Below are 22,646 nucleotides of genomic sequence, written 5' to 3'. Positions count from 1 at the left end.
ATTTCATCTTTTAAAATATCATTTTTCATTTTCAAATTCATGTGAAAACATCCTACCCGAAAGTTTTAGGATGGCCCGAAGGACTTATCATCTTGCTCTAATGACTTACAGATGACCGGAAGGATTTAAGCATCATGCTCGAAAGACTTATTGATGGCCCGAAGGACTTATAAATTGTGAAATTTTTAAAATCATTTTCTTAGTTTTCAAAAATTTCATCTTCTTAAAACATCATTTTTCATTTTCAAATTCATGTGAAAACATCCTACCCGAAAGTTTTAGGATGGCCCGAAGGACTTATCATCTTGATCTAAAGACTTATTGATGGCCTGAAGGATTTAATCATCATGCTCGAAAGACTTATTGATGGCCCGAAGGACTTATAAATTGTGAAATTTTGAAAATTGCATTCTTAGTTTTAAAAAAATTCATCTTCTTAAAACATCTTTTTTTCATTTTCAAATTCATGTAAAAACATCCTACCCGAAGGTCTTATGGATGGCCCGAAGGACTTATCATCTTACTCTAAAGGCTTACAGATGACCCCAAGGTTTTAAGCATCATGCTCGAAAGACTTACTGATGGCCCGAATGACTTATAAATTGTGAAATTTTGAAAATCGCATTCTTCGTTTTCAAAAATTCCATCTTCTAAAAACATCATTTTTTTCATTTTCAAATTCAGTTGAAGACATCCTACCCAAAGGTCTTATGTTTGGCCCGAAGGACTTATCATCTTGCTCTAAATGCTTACAGATGACCCGATGGATTTAAGTACCATGCAGACTTACTGATGGCCCGAAGGACTTATAAATTGTGAAATTTTGAAAATCGCATTCTTCATTTTCAAAAATTTCATCTTCTTAAAACATCATTTTTTTCATTTTCAAATTCATGTGAAAATATCCTACCTGAAGGTTTTATGGATGGCCCGAAGGACTTATCATATTGCTCTAAAGGCTTACAGATGACCCGAAGGATTTAAGCATCATGCTTGAAAGAGTTACTGATGGCCCGAAGGACTTATAAATTATGAAATTTTGAAAATTGCATTTTTCGTTTTCAAAAATTCCATATTCTTAAAACATCAATTTTCATTTTCAAATTCATGTGAAAACATCCTACCCGAAGGTTTTACAGATGGCCTGAAGGACTTATCATCTTGCTCTAAAGGCTTACAGATGACCCTAAGAAATTAACCATAATGCTCGAAAGACTTCCTGATGGCCCGAAGGACATATAAATTCTAAAATTTTGAAAATCGCATTCTTCGTTTTCAAAATTTTCATCATCTTAAAACATCATTTTTCATTTTCAAATTTATGTGAAAACATCCAACCCGAAAGTTTTAGGATGTCCCGAAGGACTTATCATCTTGCTCTAAAGACTTACAAATGACCCGAAGGTTTTAAGCATCATGCTCGAAAGACTTACTGATGGCCCAAAGGACTTATAAATTGTGAAATTTTGAAAATCGCATTCTTCGTTTTCAAAAATTCCATCTTCTTAAAACAACATTTTTTTCATTTTCAAATTCATGTGAAAACATCCTACCCGAAGGTTTTATGGATGGCCCGAAGGACTTATCATCTTGCTCTAAAGGCTTACAGATGACCCGAAGGATTTAAGCATCATGCTCGAAAGACTTATTGATGGCCCGAAGGACTTATAAATTGTGAAATTTTGAAAATCGAATTCTATGTTTTCAAAAATTTCATCTTCTTAAAACATCATTTTTCATTTTCAAATTCATGTGAAAACATCCTACCCGAAGGTCTTATGGATGGCCCAAAGGACTTATCATCTTGCTCTAAAGGCTTACAGATTACCCGAAGGTTTTAAGCATCATGCTCGAAAGTCTTACTGATGGCCCGAAGGACTTATAAATTGTGAAATTTTGAAAATCGCATTCTTCATTTTCAAAAATTCCATCTTCTTAAAACATCATTTTTTTTATTTCCAAATTCATGTGAAAACATCCTACCCGAAGGTCTTATGGATGGCCCGAAGGACTTACCATCTTGCTCTAAAGGCTTACAGATGACCCAAAGGATTTAAGCATCATGCTCGAAAGACTTATTGATGGCCTGAAGGACTTATAAATTGTGAAATTTTGAAAATTGCATACTTTGTTTTCAAAAATTTCATCTTCTTAAAACATCATTTTTCATTTTCAAATTCATGTGAAAACATCCTACCCGAAGGTCTTATGGATGGCCCGAAGGACTTATCATCTTGCTCTTAAGGGTTACAGATGACCTGAAGGTTTTAAGCATCATGCTCGCAAGACTTACTGAGGGGTTTGTTTCACTATTCTTCTATGAAGGCTCAAGGTGGTGTTTCACTACTCTTCGATGAAGGTTTACAAATTGATTTGATTCTGTTGAAAACATTTTGATATTTCGATATAACAAATTAAGTTAAATGAATTTATAATTTTCCAAAAAGATTTTCTAAAGTATATTCGATATAATTATTCGAATATCAAATAATACTCCAAATCTTTCAAATGTAATTTTTAATCCTTACTCAATTGTAAAATTAAGTTTTTAATCTTAAAATAATTTCAAAACGATTTTACAAAATATTTCGAACCATCTCAAAGCCAAAAATTCCAGATTGCTCAGAGGGATCCGATTCCCCCTGAATGGTTTGGCTCCGAGAATTCCAGTATGCTCGGAGAGAACCGATTCCCGCTAGGGGGAACCAATTCCCCCTGTGTAACGGTCGAAATATTTGAATTTTACACTTAGGGAACCGATTCCCCCTAACATTAAAACGGCTATATTATCTTCATTAATGATCCCCAACATTCAGAAGTGATTCAAGGTGTATTTAAGCAAGCTTAGAAGCCATTGATCAACAATAAGAAACATCAAGCAACTAGAATCAAGAGAGAATCAAAGAAAAAGAATCAAACCTCAAGTTTGAGCATTTCAAGTCTATTTTTCATTCAATATTCATTTTTCTTTCAATAACACTTATTGTGCTCAATTGTATTCATTCTTGAGTGTTCTTTTCTTTGTTCTAGAATTGTGCAAACAATCTACCTTGTGAGGATTTCCTTGTAAGTTTGCAAATTTGTATTATTCTCTTTGGGAGAGAGTGTTCTCAAGAATTTGGGGTATAGTTCTTGAGGGTTTACAAGGTTACTCTTTGTCCTCAAAAGAAAGAAAAATTAGTGAATTTATGGAAAATCCTTAGTGTGGATAGCTAAGGTAGTGGACGTAGACTTTGGTTGAGAAAGTCGAATTACTCTAAATCGCTGTGCAATTTCTTTCAATTTTCTGCAGAAGCTTCCACCAAAATTTTTATTGCCAATTCACCCCCCTCTTGGTTACTTCCTTCAATCGATTAACTCAACAATTAGCATCAGAGCCTAACTAATTTGAAGGTTTAATCACGTCTTGAGTCGATTTGGGAAAAGTTACATCGATAATCAAAGTCGTCAATGGCCTCTACTTCAAACTTCGACTCCGGTCTCGATTCGATGCCCGTCAACAAGCCTCCTTTCTTCAATGGGGCTAATTATGCCTATTGGAAAATAGGATGATGTACTTCATTCAAGCAAGTGACATGGGAGCATGGAATGTCGTAGAAGAAGGATACTTCAAGCCTCTCACTCATCTAAGATTATGGAGTGAAGGAGAGACAAAAATGTTCCAGCTCAACTCCAAAGCCATCCATATCATATTTTGTGCTCTTGGACCAGATGAATACGGAAGAGTTTCATCTTGTACAACCGCCAAAGAAATATGGGACAAACTTCAAGTCACTCATGAAGGTACTGATGAGGTAAAGAAATCTAAAATTAGTATTCTAACGCATAGCTATAAAAATTTCAGGATGAAACCAAATGAAGATATCAAAGCTATGACGGATAGATTCTCAACGATTGTCAATGGTCTCAAATCATATGGAGAGATCATTTCAAATGAAAAGCTTGTGAGGAAGTTAGTATACTCCCTCCCAAAGTCATGGCAATCAAAGAAGACGGCAATCATCGAGTCTAAGGATCTAACATCCTTAACTCTTGAAGTGCTAATCAGTTCACTCCTCACTCATGAAATGATTCTTGAAGATGAGGTGAACCTTGATAAGATTGAAGAGACACCAAAGGAGAAGGAGAAGAAGAAAAACATTGGAGTTGCTCTCAAATCCACAAAAAATGAGAGTGATTCGGATGAAGATGACGATGATGAGGAAATGGCATTGTTTGCCAAACGGTTCAGAAAAATGATGAGACCTTACCGAGGAAGAAAATTAAAACGAAATGGAGGCCTCAAAAATGAACCAAAAGAGAAGGACCCGATCATTTGATATGAATGCAAAAAGCCGGGGCATGTCAAATATGATTGCCCATAATTGAAGAGAAATGGTCAATCAAAGAATAAGCACAAGGCTCATGTGGCTACATCGAGCGATGAAGAAGGTTCCGATGAAGAGGAACAAGAAGTAGCAAACTTGTGTTTGATGGTATTCGGGGAAGATTCTAAGGTGACCTCTAACTCATCTGATCTTGATGATTTATCCTATGATGAGTTATTAGAGGAATATAATGGGTTGGCTATGGATTATGAGAAATTGTTTTTAAAATATAAAAATGATGTTTCAAAATTGAAAAATGAAAATAAACTCATATCCAAAACCAACAATGATCTTGAAAGTAAAATCAAAGATTTACAAATCAAACTAGAAGAGTTTTAAAAGAAAAATTTGGATTTGCAAAATTTACTTTCAAAGGTCAATGATAATCATCAAAAGAAAATTGATGATCTTAAAACTTCTTTTGATAAAGTTGGAACAAAACGTTTTGAAAATGGAGAAAATTCAAAATCCAACTTTGTTAGAAAAAGTTTTAAAAACTAAAATCATAGAGGTCCCCAAAGAACCTCTAATGGAAAAATCATTAGAAGTATATGGGTTCCTAAAGAGCTCATTACTACTAAAGATAAGGATATCCTACACAAATGGATACCTAAGGGGACTAGGATTTTGGAAACTAATGAATATGGACCCAAAAGAATTTGGGTACCAAAAATTAGAAATTAATCTATGTTTGTAGGAAAAGGAGCATTGCTACAAGGCACGGGAAACAAATCCAAATTCATGGTACCTTGATAGTGGATGCTTAAGACACATGACCGGAGACAAAAATGGGTTCATTGAGCTTAACGTCAAAAATGGAGGAGAAGTGACTTTTGGTGATGATTCAAAAGGTCACATTGAAGGTATTGGTACTATTGGTAATACCTCTTCCATACAAATTAAGAATATTTTATATGTGAATGGATTAAAGCATAATTTATTGAGTATTAGTTAATTTTGTGATAAGGGATTCAATGTCATGTTTGATATTAATGGTTGTAAAGTCATTGGCATTGCATCTAATCGGATTGTGCTTGTTGGTCATAGAATAGGAAACATATACATGGTGCATTTAGATTCTATTGATATGACTAATTTGTGCCTAGTTGCTAAGGATGAACATGATAGTTGGTTATGGCATAGGAGACTAGGACATGCTAGTATTAGTGTTTTGCAATGGCTAACTCAAGGTGATTTAGTTCGAGGGTTACCTAAGCTTAAATCTGATAATGATAAAATTTGTGATGCTTGTGCTAAAGGAAAACAAAAGCGAGTTTCTTTTAAATCCATTAATGACGTATCAACTAGTAGAGTATTACAATTGATCCATATAGATCTTTTTGGGCCAACTAGGACTACTAGCTTGGGTGGAAAACAATATGAATTTTTCTTGGTAGATGACTATTCTAGATATACTTGAGTTCTATTCTTAAGTACTAAAGATGAAGCATTAGAAAAATTTATCACGTTTTCAAAAGTAATCAAAAACGATAAAGGTTACTCTATAACTAGTGTTAGGAGAGATCATGGCACTGAATTTGAAAATCTTGGATTTACTGAGTTTTGTAATTCTAATGGTAGTCACAATTTTTCAGCACCTAGAACCCCTCAACAAAATGGAGTTGTTGAGAGGAAAAATCGAACTTTAGAAGAAATAGCTAGAACCATGCTTTCTGAAAATAATTTGCCAAAATATTTTTGGGCGGAAGTCACAAATACCGCTTGTTATGTTGTAAATCGAGTAATGATTAGGTCAATTTTAAAGAAAACTCCATATGAAATTTTCAAAAATAAAAAGCCTAACATTAGCCATTTTCATCCTTTTAGATGTAAATGTTTTGTTTTGAACAACAGTAAAGAAAACCTTGGCAAATTTGATGCTAAAAGTGATGAAGGAATTTTTTTGGGTTATTCCTTAAATTCTAAAGCTTATTGAGTATTTAATAAAAGAACTTTAGTTGTAGAAGAGTCTATACATGTTGTTTTCGATGATAATCCCCTTCCGAGGATTCTTGTGTTAATGATGATGTAGGTATTATAAATACAAATGACGTTAGACATGACGTTGGAGAATCATCATCAAAAGAAGAAACGAAAGATGAGGAAACTCATGATCCCCTCGAGAATCCAACCATTGAAGAAAGGGAAGTATCTTATCCAAGAGAGTACAACTATGTCAACGATGGTGAGATTATAGGTGATCCATCCAAAGGGGTAACAACTCGATCTTCTCTTAGAAATATTTGTAATTATGTTTCATTTATTTCATGCATAGAGCCTAAAAATATTAAAAAAGCATTAAATGATGAACATTGGATTATGGCTATGCAAGAAGAATTAAATCAATTTGAGAGAAGTAAAGTATGGACATTAGTTGAAAGGCCTAGTAATAAATCTACTGTAGGTACTAGATGGGTATTTAGGAATAAGCTTGATGAGAGTGGTAATATAGTGAGAAACAAGGCTAGACTTGTTGCTCAAGGGTATACTCAAGAAGAAGGCATAGACTATGATGAAACATACGCTCCAGTAGTTAGGATGGAAGCAATTAGAATGTTATTAACATTTGCATGTTTTCATGAATTTAAATTATATCAAATGGATGTTAAAAGTGCATTTTTAAATGGTTTTATAAAGGAAGAAGTGTATGTGGAACAACCTCTAGGTTCTGAAGATTCAAAATTTCCAGTTCATGTTCTTAAATTGACAAAAGCGCTTTATGGTTTAAAACAAGCTCCTAGAGCTTGGTATGAAAGATTGTCAAATTTTTTAATTGAAAAAGGTTTTTCAAAAGGGAAGGTTGACACTACATTGTTTTTAAAGCACAAAGGTAAAGATTTATTAGTAGTTCAAATTTGTGTTGATGATATAATATTTGGTTCTACTAATGATTTTCTTTGCCAAGAATTTTCTAAGCTAATGCAAAGTGAATTCGAAATGAGCATGATGGGGGAGCTCTCATTTTTCTTGGGACACCAAATCAAGCAAAGAAAAGATGGCATCTTCATCAATCAAGCTAAATACGTCAAAGACATGCTTAAGAAGTTTGGATTGGAAAATGGCAAACCTCATGACACTCCAATGAGCTCTTCAACAAAGCTTGACTTAGATGAAGGAGGTAAATGTGTAGATGTTAAATTATATAGGTCAATGATTGGATCTCTACTTTATCTAACTGCAAGTAGACCGAACATTATGTTTAGTGTTTCCTTATGTGCTAGATTTCAATCATACCATAAGGAATCACATTTACTAGCTGTTAAGAGAATCTTTAGATGCCTTAAGGACACTCCTAGTTTAGGACTTTGGTATCCTAGAGACTCTAGCTTTAGCTTGCATGCTTTTTCTGATGTGGATTATGGAGGATGCAAATTAGATAGGAAAAGCACCTCCGGTACTTGCCAATTCCTTGGAAATATGTTGATTTCTTGGTTTTCAAAGAAACAAAATTGTGTTGCATTATCTACCACTGAAGCCGAATACATTTCAGCTGGTAGTTGTTGTGCACAAGTTTTATGGATGACACAACAACTTTTTGATTACGGATTTTAGAATTTTGGTGCAGAGGGAATCGATACCCCCATGAGGGAACCGATTCCCCCTTTGAAGGGGAACCGATTCCCCCTTTGAAGGGGAACCGATTCCCCCCACAGGGGAATCGATACCCCCTGGGGTTCTGGATTTTAACACGGGTAAAACCCTTAAAACCTCAAACCCTCTTCTTCTCTCATTCATGTCGTTTCTCCTCCTCTACTCTCTCAAATTTCTATTTTGCCTCAAATCAACGATTTTAATTGGAATTCACTTCAAACATCATCTTCTAAACCTGCTAGCATCATTAAAATCGTGCAAACAACATCAAAATCCACTTAATCTCATCTTTCAAGGTAAAATTTTCTAAACTCTCTATTTCATTGATTTTGAACATATGACTAGTTTTAATTAGTTCTAGGTAGAAATAGTGATCGGGCATTGATTGTTTAGTGATTAGAAACTAGATATTACAACTAATTTCATCAAAAACACAAGAATTTTTCAAAATATTTGAAATTTTCGAAATAATAAAAAAATTGTTTTTCAAATTATTGTGTTTTGATTGAATTATGTTGTTGTTATGAAAACTATAAATATATTGTTTTTCAAAATCTTATTTTTTAATAGTTTTCAAAAACTTTGCCCATTAGGATTGAATTAGAGAACCTTGAAATATTGAGGACTAAATTGAGTTTTGGGATTGATTGAATTGCATATATGTGTTTTCTAAATTGCAGGTTATCCATTCTATTTCAATTTCCTAAACCATGTCCAATCCTAAACGAGCTAGGTCATCATCTAGTCGCTCACACCGTCAACCAAATCCACCTCCAAATCCTCCTCCAAATCCTCCTCCTATTCCTGAAATTCCAATTCCTAATCCTAATCCCATTGATCCTAATTTGACTATCCAAAACTCGTGCTTCAATCATCATGGTCCTAGAAATCATCGTTTTTGGTATTATCAATATTTCGACTCTTACAAAATTAGAGAAGAACGTATCCCTTCTCGTCAAGCTATGTTAGATATTAATTTTAAATATCTTCCTCTTTTACAAGAGTGGAAATTTGATAAACTTTTTGATCTTGAACCCATTGTCTACCATCAACTTGTTCGTATCTTCTATTCTAATGACGTTTGTGTTAAAAAACGAACTGAAACCGAAACCATAGGAGTTCGTTCCTACCTCCTAGGACAATTCTTATATATTGACTCGGCTTACATAGCCAATGCATTCGGATTAGATAATGATGGTATTTCAAATGAAAAACAAATCTTAGGATCTCGTTATAAAAGAAGGGATAGTGCAAGTGTCTTAGATCTTCATGAACGTTTTCTTCATCTAATGATTTCTTGGTGGTTTCGACCATCCGGAGGTCTTCATTCTACTCTTAGATCCTTGGATCTTTGGTGGTTACATTGTTTCGAAAAGAATATTAAAATAAACCTACCTCATATCATTTTTGCTGAAATTATTGAAACCGTAAATCTTGTTCCTAACAAGAAACTCTGTTCATCTCTAGTTTACGGTTGCATTTTGAGTAATCTATTTTCGAAAGTCGGGCTTAGAGTATGTCTAGATGCCTTCTTTCCTCTAAAGAAACAAATTAATCTTCTTTCTTTAACGAGAGCGGGATGGATAAAGGATAAGGAAACCGGTGAATGGGTTCGATCGTCTGAAAATACTTCAGGAGCTAGTTCTTCATGAGCTCAACCAGAAGCTGACGACAATCCCGAGCTTCAACAATTAATGCGAGACATCGATGAAGCCGAAGATGAGCCTGAACAGCCCGAGGATCAAGCACAACAAACGCATCAAATACCTCCATATTTTCAATCTTTTATGGAGATATTCGATTTCCGATATGCTACCATGGATTCGCGCTTTACTTCTATAGAGTCTCATTTATCCACAATGGGAGCTCAATAATTAGAAATCCTCTGAGAGATGCGCACAAACAACGCTTCGATGAATGAACGTATTGATGCACTCTCACACGAGATGGCCGTTATGCGAGCTCGTTTTCCTCCTCCCGATCCGGATGTTTGATTATGTGTGTTTAGCTTTAGAACTTTGAACTAAAAGATTATTATTTCAACATTTTGAATATTTTGGATTGTTTGACTTTGTGGATTGTTAGACTTTGGATTTGTTTGGATGTTTGAACTTATATATTGTGTGGTTAAATTTATTCATTATTGCATGATTTATATCACTTTAGCAATATGACCAATTTTGCCATATCACAAAAATTATGAATATTGATTACGAAACTAATGGCTAACGTTTCTCTTACTTGTGATCTTAGCAGCTTAAACTATATATAATTGGCTAAATGATTTGAAAACCTTGTTTAAATTCTTTTATAATATCTTTTTGATTTAACAAAAAGGGGGAGAAGTGTTAAGTGTTTTAAATGGGAGAAGTGTTAAAGTAAGGGGGAGTAATTTCAAAACTTAATTTCAAAATCTTAAAATTACTAAAATATTTTGTTATATCAAAAAGGGGGGAGATTGTTGAAAACATTTTGATATTTTGATATAACAAATTAAGTTAAATGAATTTTAAGATTTTCCAAAAAGATTTTCTAAAGTATATTCGATATAATTATTCGAATATCAAAATAATACTCCAAATCTTTCAAATGTCATTTTTAATCCTTACTCAAGTGTAAAATTAAGTTTTAATCTTAAAATAATTTCAAAACTATTTTACAAAATATTTCGAACCATCTCAAAGCCAAAAATTCCAGATTGCTCAGGGGGAACCGATTCCCCCCCAAGGGGGTACCGATTCCCCCTGAATGGTTTGGCTCCGAGAATTCCAGTATGCTCGGAGGGAACCGATTCCCCATAGAGGGTACCGATTCCCCCCTGTGTAACGGTCGAAATATTTAAATTTTACACTTAGGGAACTGATTCCCCCTAAGGGGTACCGATTCCCCCCACGCTCCAAACTGTTTTATTAATTGATTTCACACTAAAATGTCTATATTATCTTCATTAATGATCCCCAACGTTCAGAAGTGATTCAAGGTGTATTTAAGCAAGCTTAGAAGCCATTGATCAACAATAAGAAACATCAAGCAACTAGAATCAATAGAGAATCAAAGAGAAAGCATCAAACCTCAAGTTTGAGGATTTCAAGCCTATTTTTCATTCAATATTCATTTTGCTTTCAAGAACACTTATTGTTCTCAATTGTATTCATTCTTTAGTGTTCTTTTCTTTGTTCTAGAATTGTGCAAACAATCTACCTTGTGAGGATTTCCTTGTAAGTTTGTAAATTTGTATTGTTCTCTTTGGGAGAGTGTGTTCTCAAGAATTTGGGGTATAATTCTTGAGGGTTTGTAAGGTTACTCTTTGTCCTCAAAAGAAAGACAAATTAGTGAATTTGTGGAAAATCCTTAGTGTGGATAGCTAAGGTAGTGGACGTAGACTTTGGTTGAGAAAGTCGAACCACTCTAAATCGCTGTGCAATTTCTTTCAATTTTCTGGAAAAGCTTCCACCAAAATTTTTATTGCCAACTCACCCCCCTCTTGGCTAATTCCTTCAATCGATTAACTCAACAGATTCCCTCCTTTTTAGTGAAGGCTTAAGATGGTTTGCTTCACTCCTCTTTGGTGAAGGCTTAAGATTGATTTTCTTCACTCCTTTTCGGTGAAGGCTTAAGATTGACTTTGCTCCAATCTCATGTGTGCAAGTTTCTCTTCATACACAAAAATATTTTTTTTTCTTCTACATTTGATGGTCTTCACTTCAAAGCAATGTTTCTTCTGTGGATTAGACCTCTCTGTTCTTCATGGTATGCCTCTTTAAATGCAACTCCTTGCATTTGAGGCTTGAAATCTTCATTTTAACTTGGGATTTTAATATCCTACATCTTCTCTTTTCAATGAAAGACCTGTCAAAATCATGTGTTTATGCATGAAACACGAATGCAATTAAATGTATATGTGTAATGCATTATCTTTTATGCAAATGATGTTCTCATGAATGCATAAATATCGATTTAATCTTCATTTGCCCTCAAAGTGGTTAACTCAGTCTTCTTCTACTTGATCATTCTTTTCCTGGGTTTGCTTCATATACCCGTGTAGCAACTCATAATTTCCAATTTGTATTTTGGAAGAGCCCTCTGATCTTCTTTTATCTTCTTGTCATCTTTATTTTCTGTCTTCATTTAGGAGAAAGTGTTTTCTCTCTCAACATCTCGCTATAGTCAGAAATACGACTGTGTTGTCCCATTTCCGTCTTTGGCTCAATTATGCTTTCAGAGTTGTTATTCTAGGACTCTGCCATTGATCGATGCTTAGTTGATTTGCTTTACAAGGTAAGCTCTGCTCAAATTCACGGTATGCCCCTAACACTTCAAGTTGCGAGACTCATTCACAATAACTTCTTGGTTTGAATCTTGTTTTCTCATCATGATGTGGGTTCAGTCGTGCCTCAACCTTATCATATAATGGTACAGGCCTTCAAAATGCCCCACCACCTCAAATTATAAGGCTCATTCTTCATGCCTCCTTCTTCTGAATCTTGTCATCTCAACATGAAGTGGGTTCATTCGGACCCCAACATATCATAACTTAAATGTTCTCATTCTGGTGTCTCTACACAGTAGTGTTGTCAAATAGTTTGAGGGCTTTTCTTCATGCTAATTAAGAAGTGATCAACCCTTCTAACACAATGTCTTGCATTTTCATTCGGGTTGAGATATGTGCCCCTTTCAAATATGGCGAGCATCTACTTCTTGATGGGTTATTGACAACGTCATCTGGCTATAACAGGTGTTCCTGAGTGCTCGTGTGAAATTGACTATAACAGGTGTTCCTCAACTCCCTTAGTCCGTCTTTACTGCAACTCCTTATTTAGATAAACTTGATTTAATTTGCCATTGGCTGGCTAGCTGAAATCAGCTTTATTGTAATTTGCCTTTATCGGGCTACCTGAAGGGTTCATCTCATCACAAAGTCTTTGACTTGACAATCACAGTAGAGCATACACCGAATTGCTAGGTACCCGATCAGAGTCATGGTTTGAATATAATCTATTCATAAAGCCAGGGCTTTCGAGTTTCCTCTATAACCAATTGCCTTAGCGGAATAGCTCAGCTTTATTTTATACACATAATATAACCACCTTTATCAGACTTCATTATACATATAATATTATAATCTGGGTATACGGATCCAATTTCTTAAGCTTGTCAAGAAGAACCTGTCATAGTCTAGTTGTTGTTGAAAGTTAGAAAGTCTCATCGTTAGAGTTCAATTTCTAAGCAACTAACCTAAATTAGATTCACCTACTCGACTATTCCATCCGTGAAGATCATAATCATCATTGAATGTTGTCAACAAAAGTATGGTCTAGATGGTTTTGTGATGTCATACACAAAAGATGCCCCATGTTGTCCGCTCCTATGCATACCTGAATACCAAGCTTATTGTTTATTCCCTTATGATAGAAGAAGGTTATATTGGTCACTGCAATAAAAAGGTATGGTGTTCGAGTGTATCTTCTGGGGGTAAAGTCCAGGGTCCTTGTTTTATCAGGTTTTAACCTTGTCATCTTGTCAAAGATTTATAACTCATCATTATTAAAGAACTTTTAATTCAATTGATATTCAAAGAATTTCAAATCATAAGTTCGATTCAATGCTCACCATCCTTAAAGTAACATGAATTCATTTAAATATCACAAAAAACTGATGAGAAAATCCAAAAAACATGTTCAAACAAGATGTTACAAATGACAAAAAAATTCATGATAAACAAAATGATTTCTACGCAGCCAGGATGCCCTATTATTCTTCTGATGCAGTGGTGTTTGATTTGATTGGGTACTACACATTGTACTTTGGTGCCCCACTTGAGCTCGTCATCCATTGTTTCACCAATTCTTGTGTCAATGTCCCATTTTCCACAAGCATCTCTATCTCCTTTAATAGCGGCCTACAATTTCCATTAGAATGCCCCAATGCCCCTAAGTGAAAATCACAAGCATTATCTTGATCATAGCTGTGAGCAGAAGGGTCTGGTTTCACTTTCACTGGCCTCGGTGTGAGGTATTGACCTTTAACCAAAATGGGGATACAAATCTGAGATAGAAGTTTGGAACACTTTCAAAGTATTTTTTGATCTTGGGACTTTCTTTGGACGACTCGAGTAACTTGCTGCCCCTTTTCTTTTACGGCTGTGGGAGCTCTGGACGTGACATTCATTCACCTCATCAATTTTTCCCTCTTGGTCGGTTGGACGTTTGGAAGTTACCTTCAAGTTTCCTTTGTTGATTGCATCTTCAATTGACTTTCCAGCCAGCATAAGATCCTTAAAGCCATTCGTCGAGTTTCCCAGCATTAACTCAAAGAAAGGAGCTGGGAGAGAATCGTGAAACATACATGATATTTCTTCTTCTAGCAAAGGAGGCTGAACTTATGCTGCCACCCCTATCCATCTTAGGGCATATTCTTTAAAGCTCTCAGTAGCTTTCATCCTTATCCTTTGAAGGTCATGACATTTTGGGGCTAAGCTTTTAACATATTGATATTGCCCCAGAAAAGCATCAGCTAGGTTGACCCATGTCTTGATTTGTTCTCTGTTCAACCAGTTATACCATACTATAGCTGGACCAACAAGACTATCATGGAAGAAATGAATCAGCAAGTTATCATTATTTAAGTACCCTTCCATCTTTCTATAAAACATCCTCAAATATATTAAGGGACAACTAGTGCCATCATATTTTTCAAAGCTAGGCACCCTAAATTCATGTGGGATGACCAAATCAGGGACCTGACTGAGTTCTCTAGCTTCTAACTCCTTGTGGGAGACATTATCAACCTTCATATCATTAATGGCTTCATTCAACCACTTGAATTTGTCTTCAAATTGCTCAAAATTGACGAGACTCTTCCCTTGGTTTGAGTTAGATGCGCCGGGGCAAATTATCACTCTTGATGCATTAGTATGCTGACATTGATTTCCTTTATCATCCAATTTTTCTTTACCAACAGCTCGTGGTGCCAACACCTGGATCATTTGATTCGATGCGCCTTGCAAAGAACCCGATACTTGATTCCTCGTACCTTGTTGTAACCCGACCAACTGCTCTTGTAACTGATCTTGCGATTCCTTATTAAATTGCTCCATTGGTTCTATTTGTTTGTCCATGATGATGATGTAGTAGTATGAATGAATGATCGTGTTATTACTATCATATAATCTTCCATAAGTTATTTCCATGTTTTCATAATTAATGAATATAAAATGCTTAAATAAATATATGCAATGCAAATGCAAATGCTAAATGCAATTACAAAAGGTGTCATTCCAGAGTGACCATCTTTAAAACAACTTTCATTGAGCACAAAGGTCTCAGTACATCAAACAAACTTTACATATAAGGAATGGCTTTCACTCCTAACTTTTCTATCTCATTCAAAAGCCAAAGTAACTTTCACTCATGTTCGGGGGTTGAGTTGTCAATCTGCTTCAATTCTCTTGCAAAGCCAGCTAAATCAACTCATTTGTGAGCCACATCGCTTGCTTGGGTCATAACTTCTTTCACGACTTTGTCCATTTTCTCTATCTTGAGCGCCAATTCTCGGAGTTACAAACACTGCTGTTGATTTTTCCTTGTAAGAAAGTCATTGTGGTTATGAAACTCCTTCATACGACCACTACAGTCATCCACCATCTTCATCAACTTCTTGTTCTTGGCTCTAGTGACTTCTAGCTCAGCGTCAGTCTCCCACTTATGGCGTTGATATGAAATTTCCATATTGGAAATGGACCTATTCAACGTATGATTTTCAACTTGATATCTACCCAAATCATTGATAGTTGTATCGCGCATTTTCTCTGCAATATGTAGATCAAGATAAAACTTCTCGGCTTGACCTTCGTGCATCTTGCAATTCTTTCTCTACTGTTCAACATCATTATTCAATTTAGCGACCCCTGCTATCCACTCCTCTGGGACATTTCCTATGCCGGCAAATTTAAAGGCTTGTCTGATCCTTTGAAAACTATCCCGCATGACTTTCATATCTCTGCTCAATCTATCATTTTCGCTCCTTAAATGACGAATATGAGCTTCATATCTTGGCAAACTATCTTCTTCTTGGATGTGATCACTGATACCCTTACCTTTGGACACTTTTGGCTCCACCTTAATTGGATAATCAGTCACCAAACCCAGTCAACTCTTCATTTTGAACTCCAAAACTTCATGATCCAAAAGATGTTGGACTCGATGTTTGAAGGCGGTGCAATTCTCAATGAAATGTCCTTGAACCCTGCATGAAATTCACAACGAACATTGCCATCATACCATTTTGGATGTGGAGACTGCAGAGGTTTCACATAATATGGGGACACTTCTCAGGCTTCCAGCAGTGCATCATACAACTCTTTATATGATATTAGGATAGAATCCAAACGAGAGCCACCTTTTAGCTTAGGTTGAACTGCAGTTTCAAGTTTTACTTCCCCCGATGTCTGGAGTAGACTATCAAATACCATTGAGTTCTGACTGCATGACTTCTTTTCATCCTTCTGAATTTCTATAGTTGCCACTATTTCCTTGGCGTTTCCAAACAGCTTGTTGATACGAACAATGATTGTGTGTGGCTTCTCATACTGGCTAGAATCAGCAGGTTCTAAAGTAGTCTCTTGCATATTTGACACCTCAAGGTTGCTTCTGTCGAGCTCTGTTGTAGAAGTCTTTCTTCTTTTGGACAAAGCATCTATCCTATCCATCATCTTGTACATCTGTTCTTTTATCTCTCTTATCTCCCTTTGCTCTTCCTCAGCCATGCGATCTTCGGGTGCAGATATTTCCACTATTCTCGAAGCTTTCTTAGGATGCCATTTCTCATTTGTGTTATAGTATGCTTGATCACAAAACCCCTTGTCCATCATGAAAACCTTCTACTATGTTGACCACTCACAAATCCACACCTTTTGATTATGTCATGATCATGCAATGCAAACATCGTAAAAACAAGTCAGTACAAATAAGGTAACAAAATGACAAAAAACAATAATAACAAAATAAATTAATAAGTAAATGCAAAAAATAAGAATGCAAATGAAAATGCACGAGGTGTTAATTCTGAAAGTGACCACTTATAGAACAACCGTTCACTTAGACAACAAGAATTCAGTAAGTACACCATGTAGTCAAAATATATCTGTGACTCTTCATCTCTTCATTTCCTTGAGTCGTACTCTTCATGGGATCTAGTATTGCACCTCCAAAATCGTCGGCGTATTCCATCACCTTTGATGAAGTCGGATGTCCTTAAATTGAATCTTGAAATCTTCATTCTTACCTCCAATGCGAAGTGGTCTTCATGTCTTTATGAATGGTCTTCTTGTCTTTACGAATGGTCTTCTCGTCCTTGGTATGACTATATCTATCCCTTGAGTCAATATCTTCGCCTTTTCACTTTTAAAGGAATTCTTCAATCAGCTTCAGATCTCTTTATTCATCGGTCATTCTTCTTCATGGATCGTTTGAACATCTCTGGATCCCCTGGCTTTGACTACATGGTAGAGAATTTCTTGCCTCAATATGTTCAGCCTTCTTGTTAGTCAATCACTTGCGAATTAACACCCCTCGATGACATGAGGATGCAAATGCAATAAAATCACAATAAAATAGACATAGAACAAAAATGGGTTACTGCACATAAGATAAACAACAAGATAGTGGATGCCGTAAACATCAAATAAACCTACCCTCACATGTTGGCTATCCAATCATGCTTTAGTAGATCCTACCCAACATGATATCTACCCACATGCTTTGTCATTCGCAAAAAATCCTAACCGCATGGTATCTAATTCACATGCTTTGTATGAAAATATAAAACCTAACCGCATGCTTTTCTATTTCTCATACTTATTGCAAAAATAAATTCGAGGGAAAGGTTAGAATGAGTTTCCCCTTTGTTTCTGCGGACATAGATTCAGCACAAGATGAGCAGAGTTTCGGTATCACTAAAAGGATCCTCGAATTGTCCTTTGCTGGTGCCCCCTTGGGCTTGCCAAACCCTCGATCCTCACCCATTATAGGCTTAAAACGAATCAAGTTCAATTCGAGAGGATACATTTCCCTATGTCCATGCGAGGAAACTCAATGTTTCACTCGTAAACATAAGGCATATACCCCAGAGGTTACTTGCTAAAGCCCATACTGAGAAAAATAATTTTTCTCACGTAAGTGTAGCGTTCACCCCTACCTAACGGGACAGAACACAGTTAGAAGACTCTAAATATCGAATGGTTACAGCGACAGTAAGGGGAAACCCATAATCTTTTGCCTCGATCCTAGAAACACAACAAACCAAAGTAAATGTCAAAAACTGAAATATGGAAATCACACGTTAGTACAACTATTTACTAGTTAATCAAATCACACATTAAAATGCAAACAACCATTTAACTCAAACAAGAGATCAAAAACCAAATTAGAACGACCTTATAACTTTCGTTTGCAAAGACAATTATTTAATCGACTATCGGCCTGACTCTCTAAAAAAAACCCCAGTAGAGTCGCCAAGCTGTCGAAACGGTTTTTTTTATAGAGTGAAAGATTTTGAAAACCACACTAATTTTTAATTATTCTTTTCAAGATTGATTTTTAATTAAAAAATAAGCAATTTAGAAAATCTCTCTCGTTTCGAAAATTTGGAAATTCTTTTACGATAAAAAAAATAAATATGGTTCAACCAGTCGCCACCAATCTTTGATTAGGGTGTGATTGGACACCCAAAAACGTTGTCATTTTAAATAAAAATTAATTTTAATTAAAACAAAAAATTAAGGTCTGCGTTATCAAAATCTGAGTTCGGGAGTCGGTTACGCGTGGGGAAGGATTAGCACCCCCAAAGCGCCCTAATTTGGTACCTAGTCGATTAATTAATGTCTTTACAACGAATTTTACAAGTTCAACTTTAATTTAATTTTTGATCCCTTAAAACAACAAAAGTGCAAATTTTATAACATTCAAAAGCAACGAAATAGGTTAAATTAAAATTATCAAGCCATTAGAAAGATAAAGAATATTCGATTATTTAAAAATATTGAGACCAGATCTTTAGGTCAGTTCTAACGATATTTTCTCAATAAATTTAAATACCCAAACATTTCTTTTTCTTTCACTCTCAAATTTTAAAGTGAATAATCAAATTTTTTAATGACAATGACGGGATACAATTGTAATTTAAAACCGTTAAGAACAACTTTCCTGTAAGTTAAGAAAAGTCATTCCGACAATTTTAAATTAAAAGAGTATTACCCTTAATCAAATTATGTAATAAATGTTTATTTATGCACACGAGGCTAACCTGCAAATATTAATTAATAAATAATTATATACTTAATAAATATAAAAAATATCATGCAACATATAATCTTAATAAAAATTATTTACGTGTATTTTATAATTATAAATTATAGACTATATATATATATTAACATATAATGCATAAGTGTAACTTAAATACAAAAATAAAAACATATTATGCCAAACTATAAATTTTTAAAAATATATATATTTAAAATAATGACTAAATTTAAATAAATATGAGATTAAACATGTAAACTAAAAATAAACTAATGACCTAAATCAAAATGTACATAAATATAGGTTTATAACTAATTCACTCCTAAAATGTTAGTGACTAAACTATAATTTTAGCAAAACACTTTATTAATATGTAACCTAAACTAAACCTAAGCTATTCTCACGCAAATAACATTATTTCACAGCCGCTCAGCTCTCCCCATCTTCTCCTCTCTTCCACGCTCATTTGCAATCTCCCCTGAAGGTGCCATCGCCACCGTTCGGCCACCATATCTTGGTGGCCATTCCTCTTTTGATCACAGCCCTTTATCACTCGTTATCTCTCTCTACTTCCTCTCACACATGACCACCGGCTGGAACACCCAAGAGCCCCACTGTAAAGTAGCGTTAATCTCCCCTAATCGTTACTCAAGTTGGCCGAACATGCCTAGACCTAGTCAAGAGACCATCTTTTTTACTCCAATGGTCTTACTCCAACGAGAATCATCAACAAAGGTAACCCGAAACCCCCTCTTTCCTTTAATTTATTTTCTTGTTTGCTGTTTAATTTTAGATTTATTTGGTTTAATAATGCTAACCATATACCCTTAATTTGATAGTATAAATTCAAATGATTAGAGACAAAACGAGATGAACTGCAACTAAGGTATACACTTATACTATTTCTCTTATGTTTGTTTTAAAAATAAGAACATGTTGTGACATAAATAAAAAAGAAAGTAAAGGATAACCTTCTTGATTGATATTTCTTCGATTGCCAAAAAACTAAAAATCTTTTCTTGCTCTGTTTACAAATTCTTTTTTTGTTGTGTTCTGTAAAACACGAATGGGGAAGAATTTTTAGCTCTCCTTCTACTTGTTTCGGATGATTGATGATAGTCCCTGATTCCTTTCTATTTTCTTTTTGATTCCCCCCCTTTCGTTCTGATAACTGCCAGTTTTTATTCCTTTCATTTCACCGAAAGTCCCTTGTCCTTTTATCGATTTTCTTTGTGTTTGGTAAAGTTTTGATGGGTTTAGCTGGTATTAGTTGGAATTGACTTGGTGGTTGCTTGAACTTTCGGTGGATGATTGCAGGTTTCGTGAGATGAAGATGGCATGATTGTCGACAACAGCTAAACGGGTTAATTCTGGATCTGAGTCACACTTGGGCTGCTCTTGGGCTCCGGGTTTTAATTTATTCAAGCATGTTGTAATTGGTCTTCGTAGTTTGGGCCTGTAAACGTTGTAAAATAATAATATTAATAATAATTATAATTTTATAATAATAATAATTATAATACAATAATTATTATAATATAATATTTATTTTCCGGACAAAAACGGTATCTACAGACTTTCTTCTACAAGCTCTCGTAATTTTCCCTTCCCAGTCTCTGATAACTACACCTGACCATGCAAACTTTGTGATTGCATGTAACGGGCATCGAAGTTCACATTGACTGTTAGGGAAACCGAGGCTTCCATCGCACTAAAAGAGATGCTGGCGAAAAATGCAACCACACGTTGGCAGTGGTAAATTCCAGATACTGTGCATTAACAAAGGTAACAATTTCCTCTAGTCTCATCCATATACCTTCATGAAATAGTTTGTTCTGGGCAAAGCACAAAGCTCATACACCCACTAAATGAATGCATTGATATCTGCTATTGTATGAACTAACATCCACTTTAACTAAGTCATGAAGTCGTTTAAATGAGACGGCCAGTGAACATTTAAACCCTGGCAAAATGAAATCGCTAATGCACAATCTCGAATGACATGAACCGTAGATTCAACAACTCTATCGCAGGATAAGAAATACGGGTCATTGGTTTACCTTTTTAGGTATAGATTCTGTTTTAATGGTATAAAATTATGGTAGAATTTCCACACCTGTAGTTTTATTTTGCATTGATATGCACAACCCTAAATCCTATCGAAAAGGGCTTCCTACAGAGTGACACTAGCATCCCCGCAAACAAGTAACCTGTAACCACTACGAACACTGTACACACCAGACCGTTCCCCACTCCATGCATGAATATCATCCTGTGCAAATTTTGAAACCGGAATCACACGTATTAAATCAACCTCCTCATCAGAAAAATTACCAGCAATTACATCCTCTCTCCAACACCCAACATCCCTATTGATTAAGTCCGATACTATAACTATTGAGTTCTCCCGAGGAGACCTGATTCTACAAGGAGGACTCCCTAGGTGCCAAAATCGTTCCATACAGAGATGCAACACCCCGACCCCACTTTCTAGTAAAAACCCTTCTCTAACAATCCTATGGGACTCCAAATGCTACATCATATGTAGGACGGATGCGATCCTAAACTAAAGCCAAGAAATTCCCCACTTGGAAAGTACTTTTCTCGAAGAATACAACTCATAAGAGAAGATGGATTGGTCATAGCGGCCAGCCCTGTTTTTACAAAAGGGCGATATTGAACTTTGCCATATCGCAAAAACCAAGTCCCCTCGATTCCTTCAACTCGCATAAGACCTTCCATAAGCACAAATGAATGCCCCTTTTCTTCTCCGATTTCTGCCACCAAAAACGAGCCATGATGCACTCCAATTCAGTGCATAAACTCTTTGGGAGCAGGAAACAATTCATGGAAAATAATGGGATAGCCTGAAGAATGGATTTAATGAATACGTCCCTACCTCCCTGTGACAGTGTACGAATGCACCAATTATGAATGGGAGAATGGAATATATCTTTTAAATGGCAAAAAGCTCATTCCTTCTGTCTCCCAATAATCGCTGTAAGGCCCAAGTACTTTTCTAGGTTAGAGGAGCTAGAGACATCCAGAATACGTTTAACATCACTTCGGTTCTCATAGGTAACGTTAGAGACGAGGAAAATACCTGACTTGTCAAAGTTTATGACTTGTCTCAAACTTTCTCCATAAACACCTAACAAGGTTTTTAATTGCATAGCCACCCTCACCTTCGTCTCTCTGAAAATAAGGCAATCATTCGCAAAAAAAAAAAAAAGATGTGGCACCAATGGTGCATTGCGATTAATCCGAACACCTTTCAAACTCTCATCCCCATCCGCTTGTCTTAGTAACGAGTCAAGAAGAGATGCAGACTCAAAGGATCGCCCTATCGGAGACCCCTATGAGGCTCAAAGCGTTGACCAACTAAACC

General features: G+C 35.5%; 1 protein-coding gene across 1 annotated transcript; it reads left to right on the top strand.

Annotated features, from left to right (window-relative positions):
- Positions 1–17,846: 17,846 nt before the first annotated feature.
- LOC120204476 lies at positions 17,847–20,730 on the top strand. Its single transcript, XM_039204558.1, has 3 exons — positions 17,847–17,940; positions 19,653–19,993; positions 20,576–20,730. The coding sequence occupies exons 1-3, from the start codon at positions 17,847–17,849 to the stop codon at positions 20,582–20,584; spliced, it is 444 nt and encodes a 147-aa protein (XP_039060489.1). The 3' UTR covers positions 20,585–20,730.
- Positions 20,731–22,646: the final 1,916 nt, after the last annotated feature.

This window comes from Hibiscus syriacus, unplaced genomic scaffold (genome assembly GCF_006381635.1).
Source record: "Hibiscus syriacus cultivar Baekdansim isolate YM2019G1 unplaced genomic scaffold, ASM638163v2 tig00010968_pilon, whole genome shotgun sequence".
Classification (NCBI taxonomy): Eukaryota; Viridiplantae; Streptophyta; class Magnoliopsida; order Malvales; family Malvaceae; genus Hibiscus; species Hibiscus syriacus.
Note: the sequence above shows the minus strand (reverse complement) of the source record. Positions and strands in the feature narration are given on the sequence as shown.

Coding starts and splice junctions, on each gene's coding strand:
- LOC120204476 (XM_039204558.1), top strand. CDS start 17,847: ATGAGTTTCCCCTTTGTTTCTGCGGACATAGATTCAGCACAAGATGAG. Junction 17,941..19,652: donor CCTCGAATTGTCCTTTGCTG/GTGCCCCCTTGG, acceptor ACTAAACCTAAG/CTATTCTCACGCAAATAACA.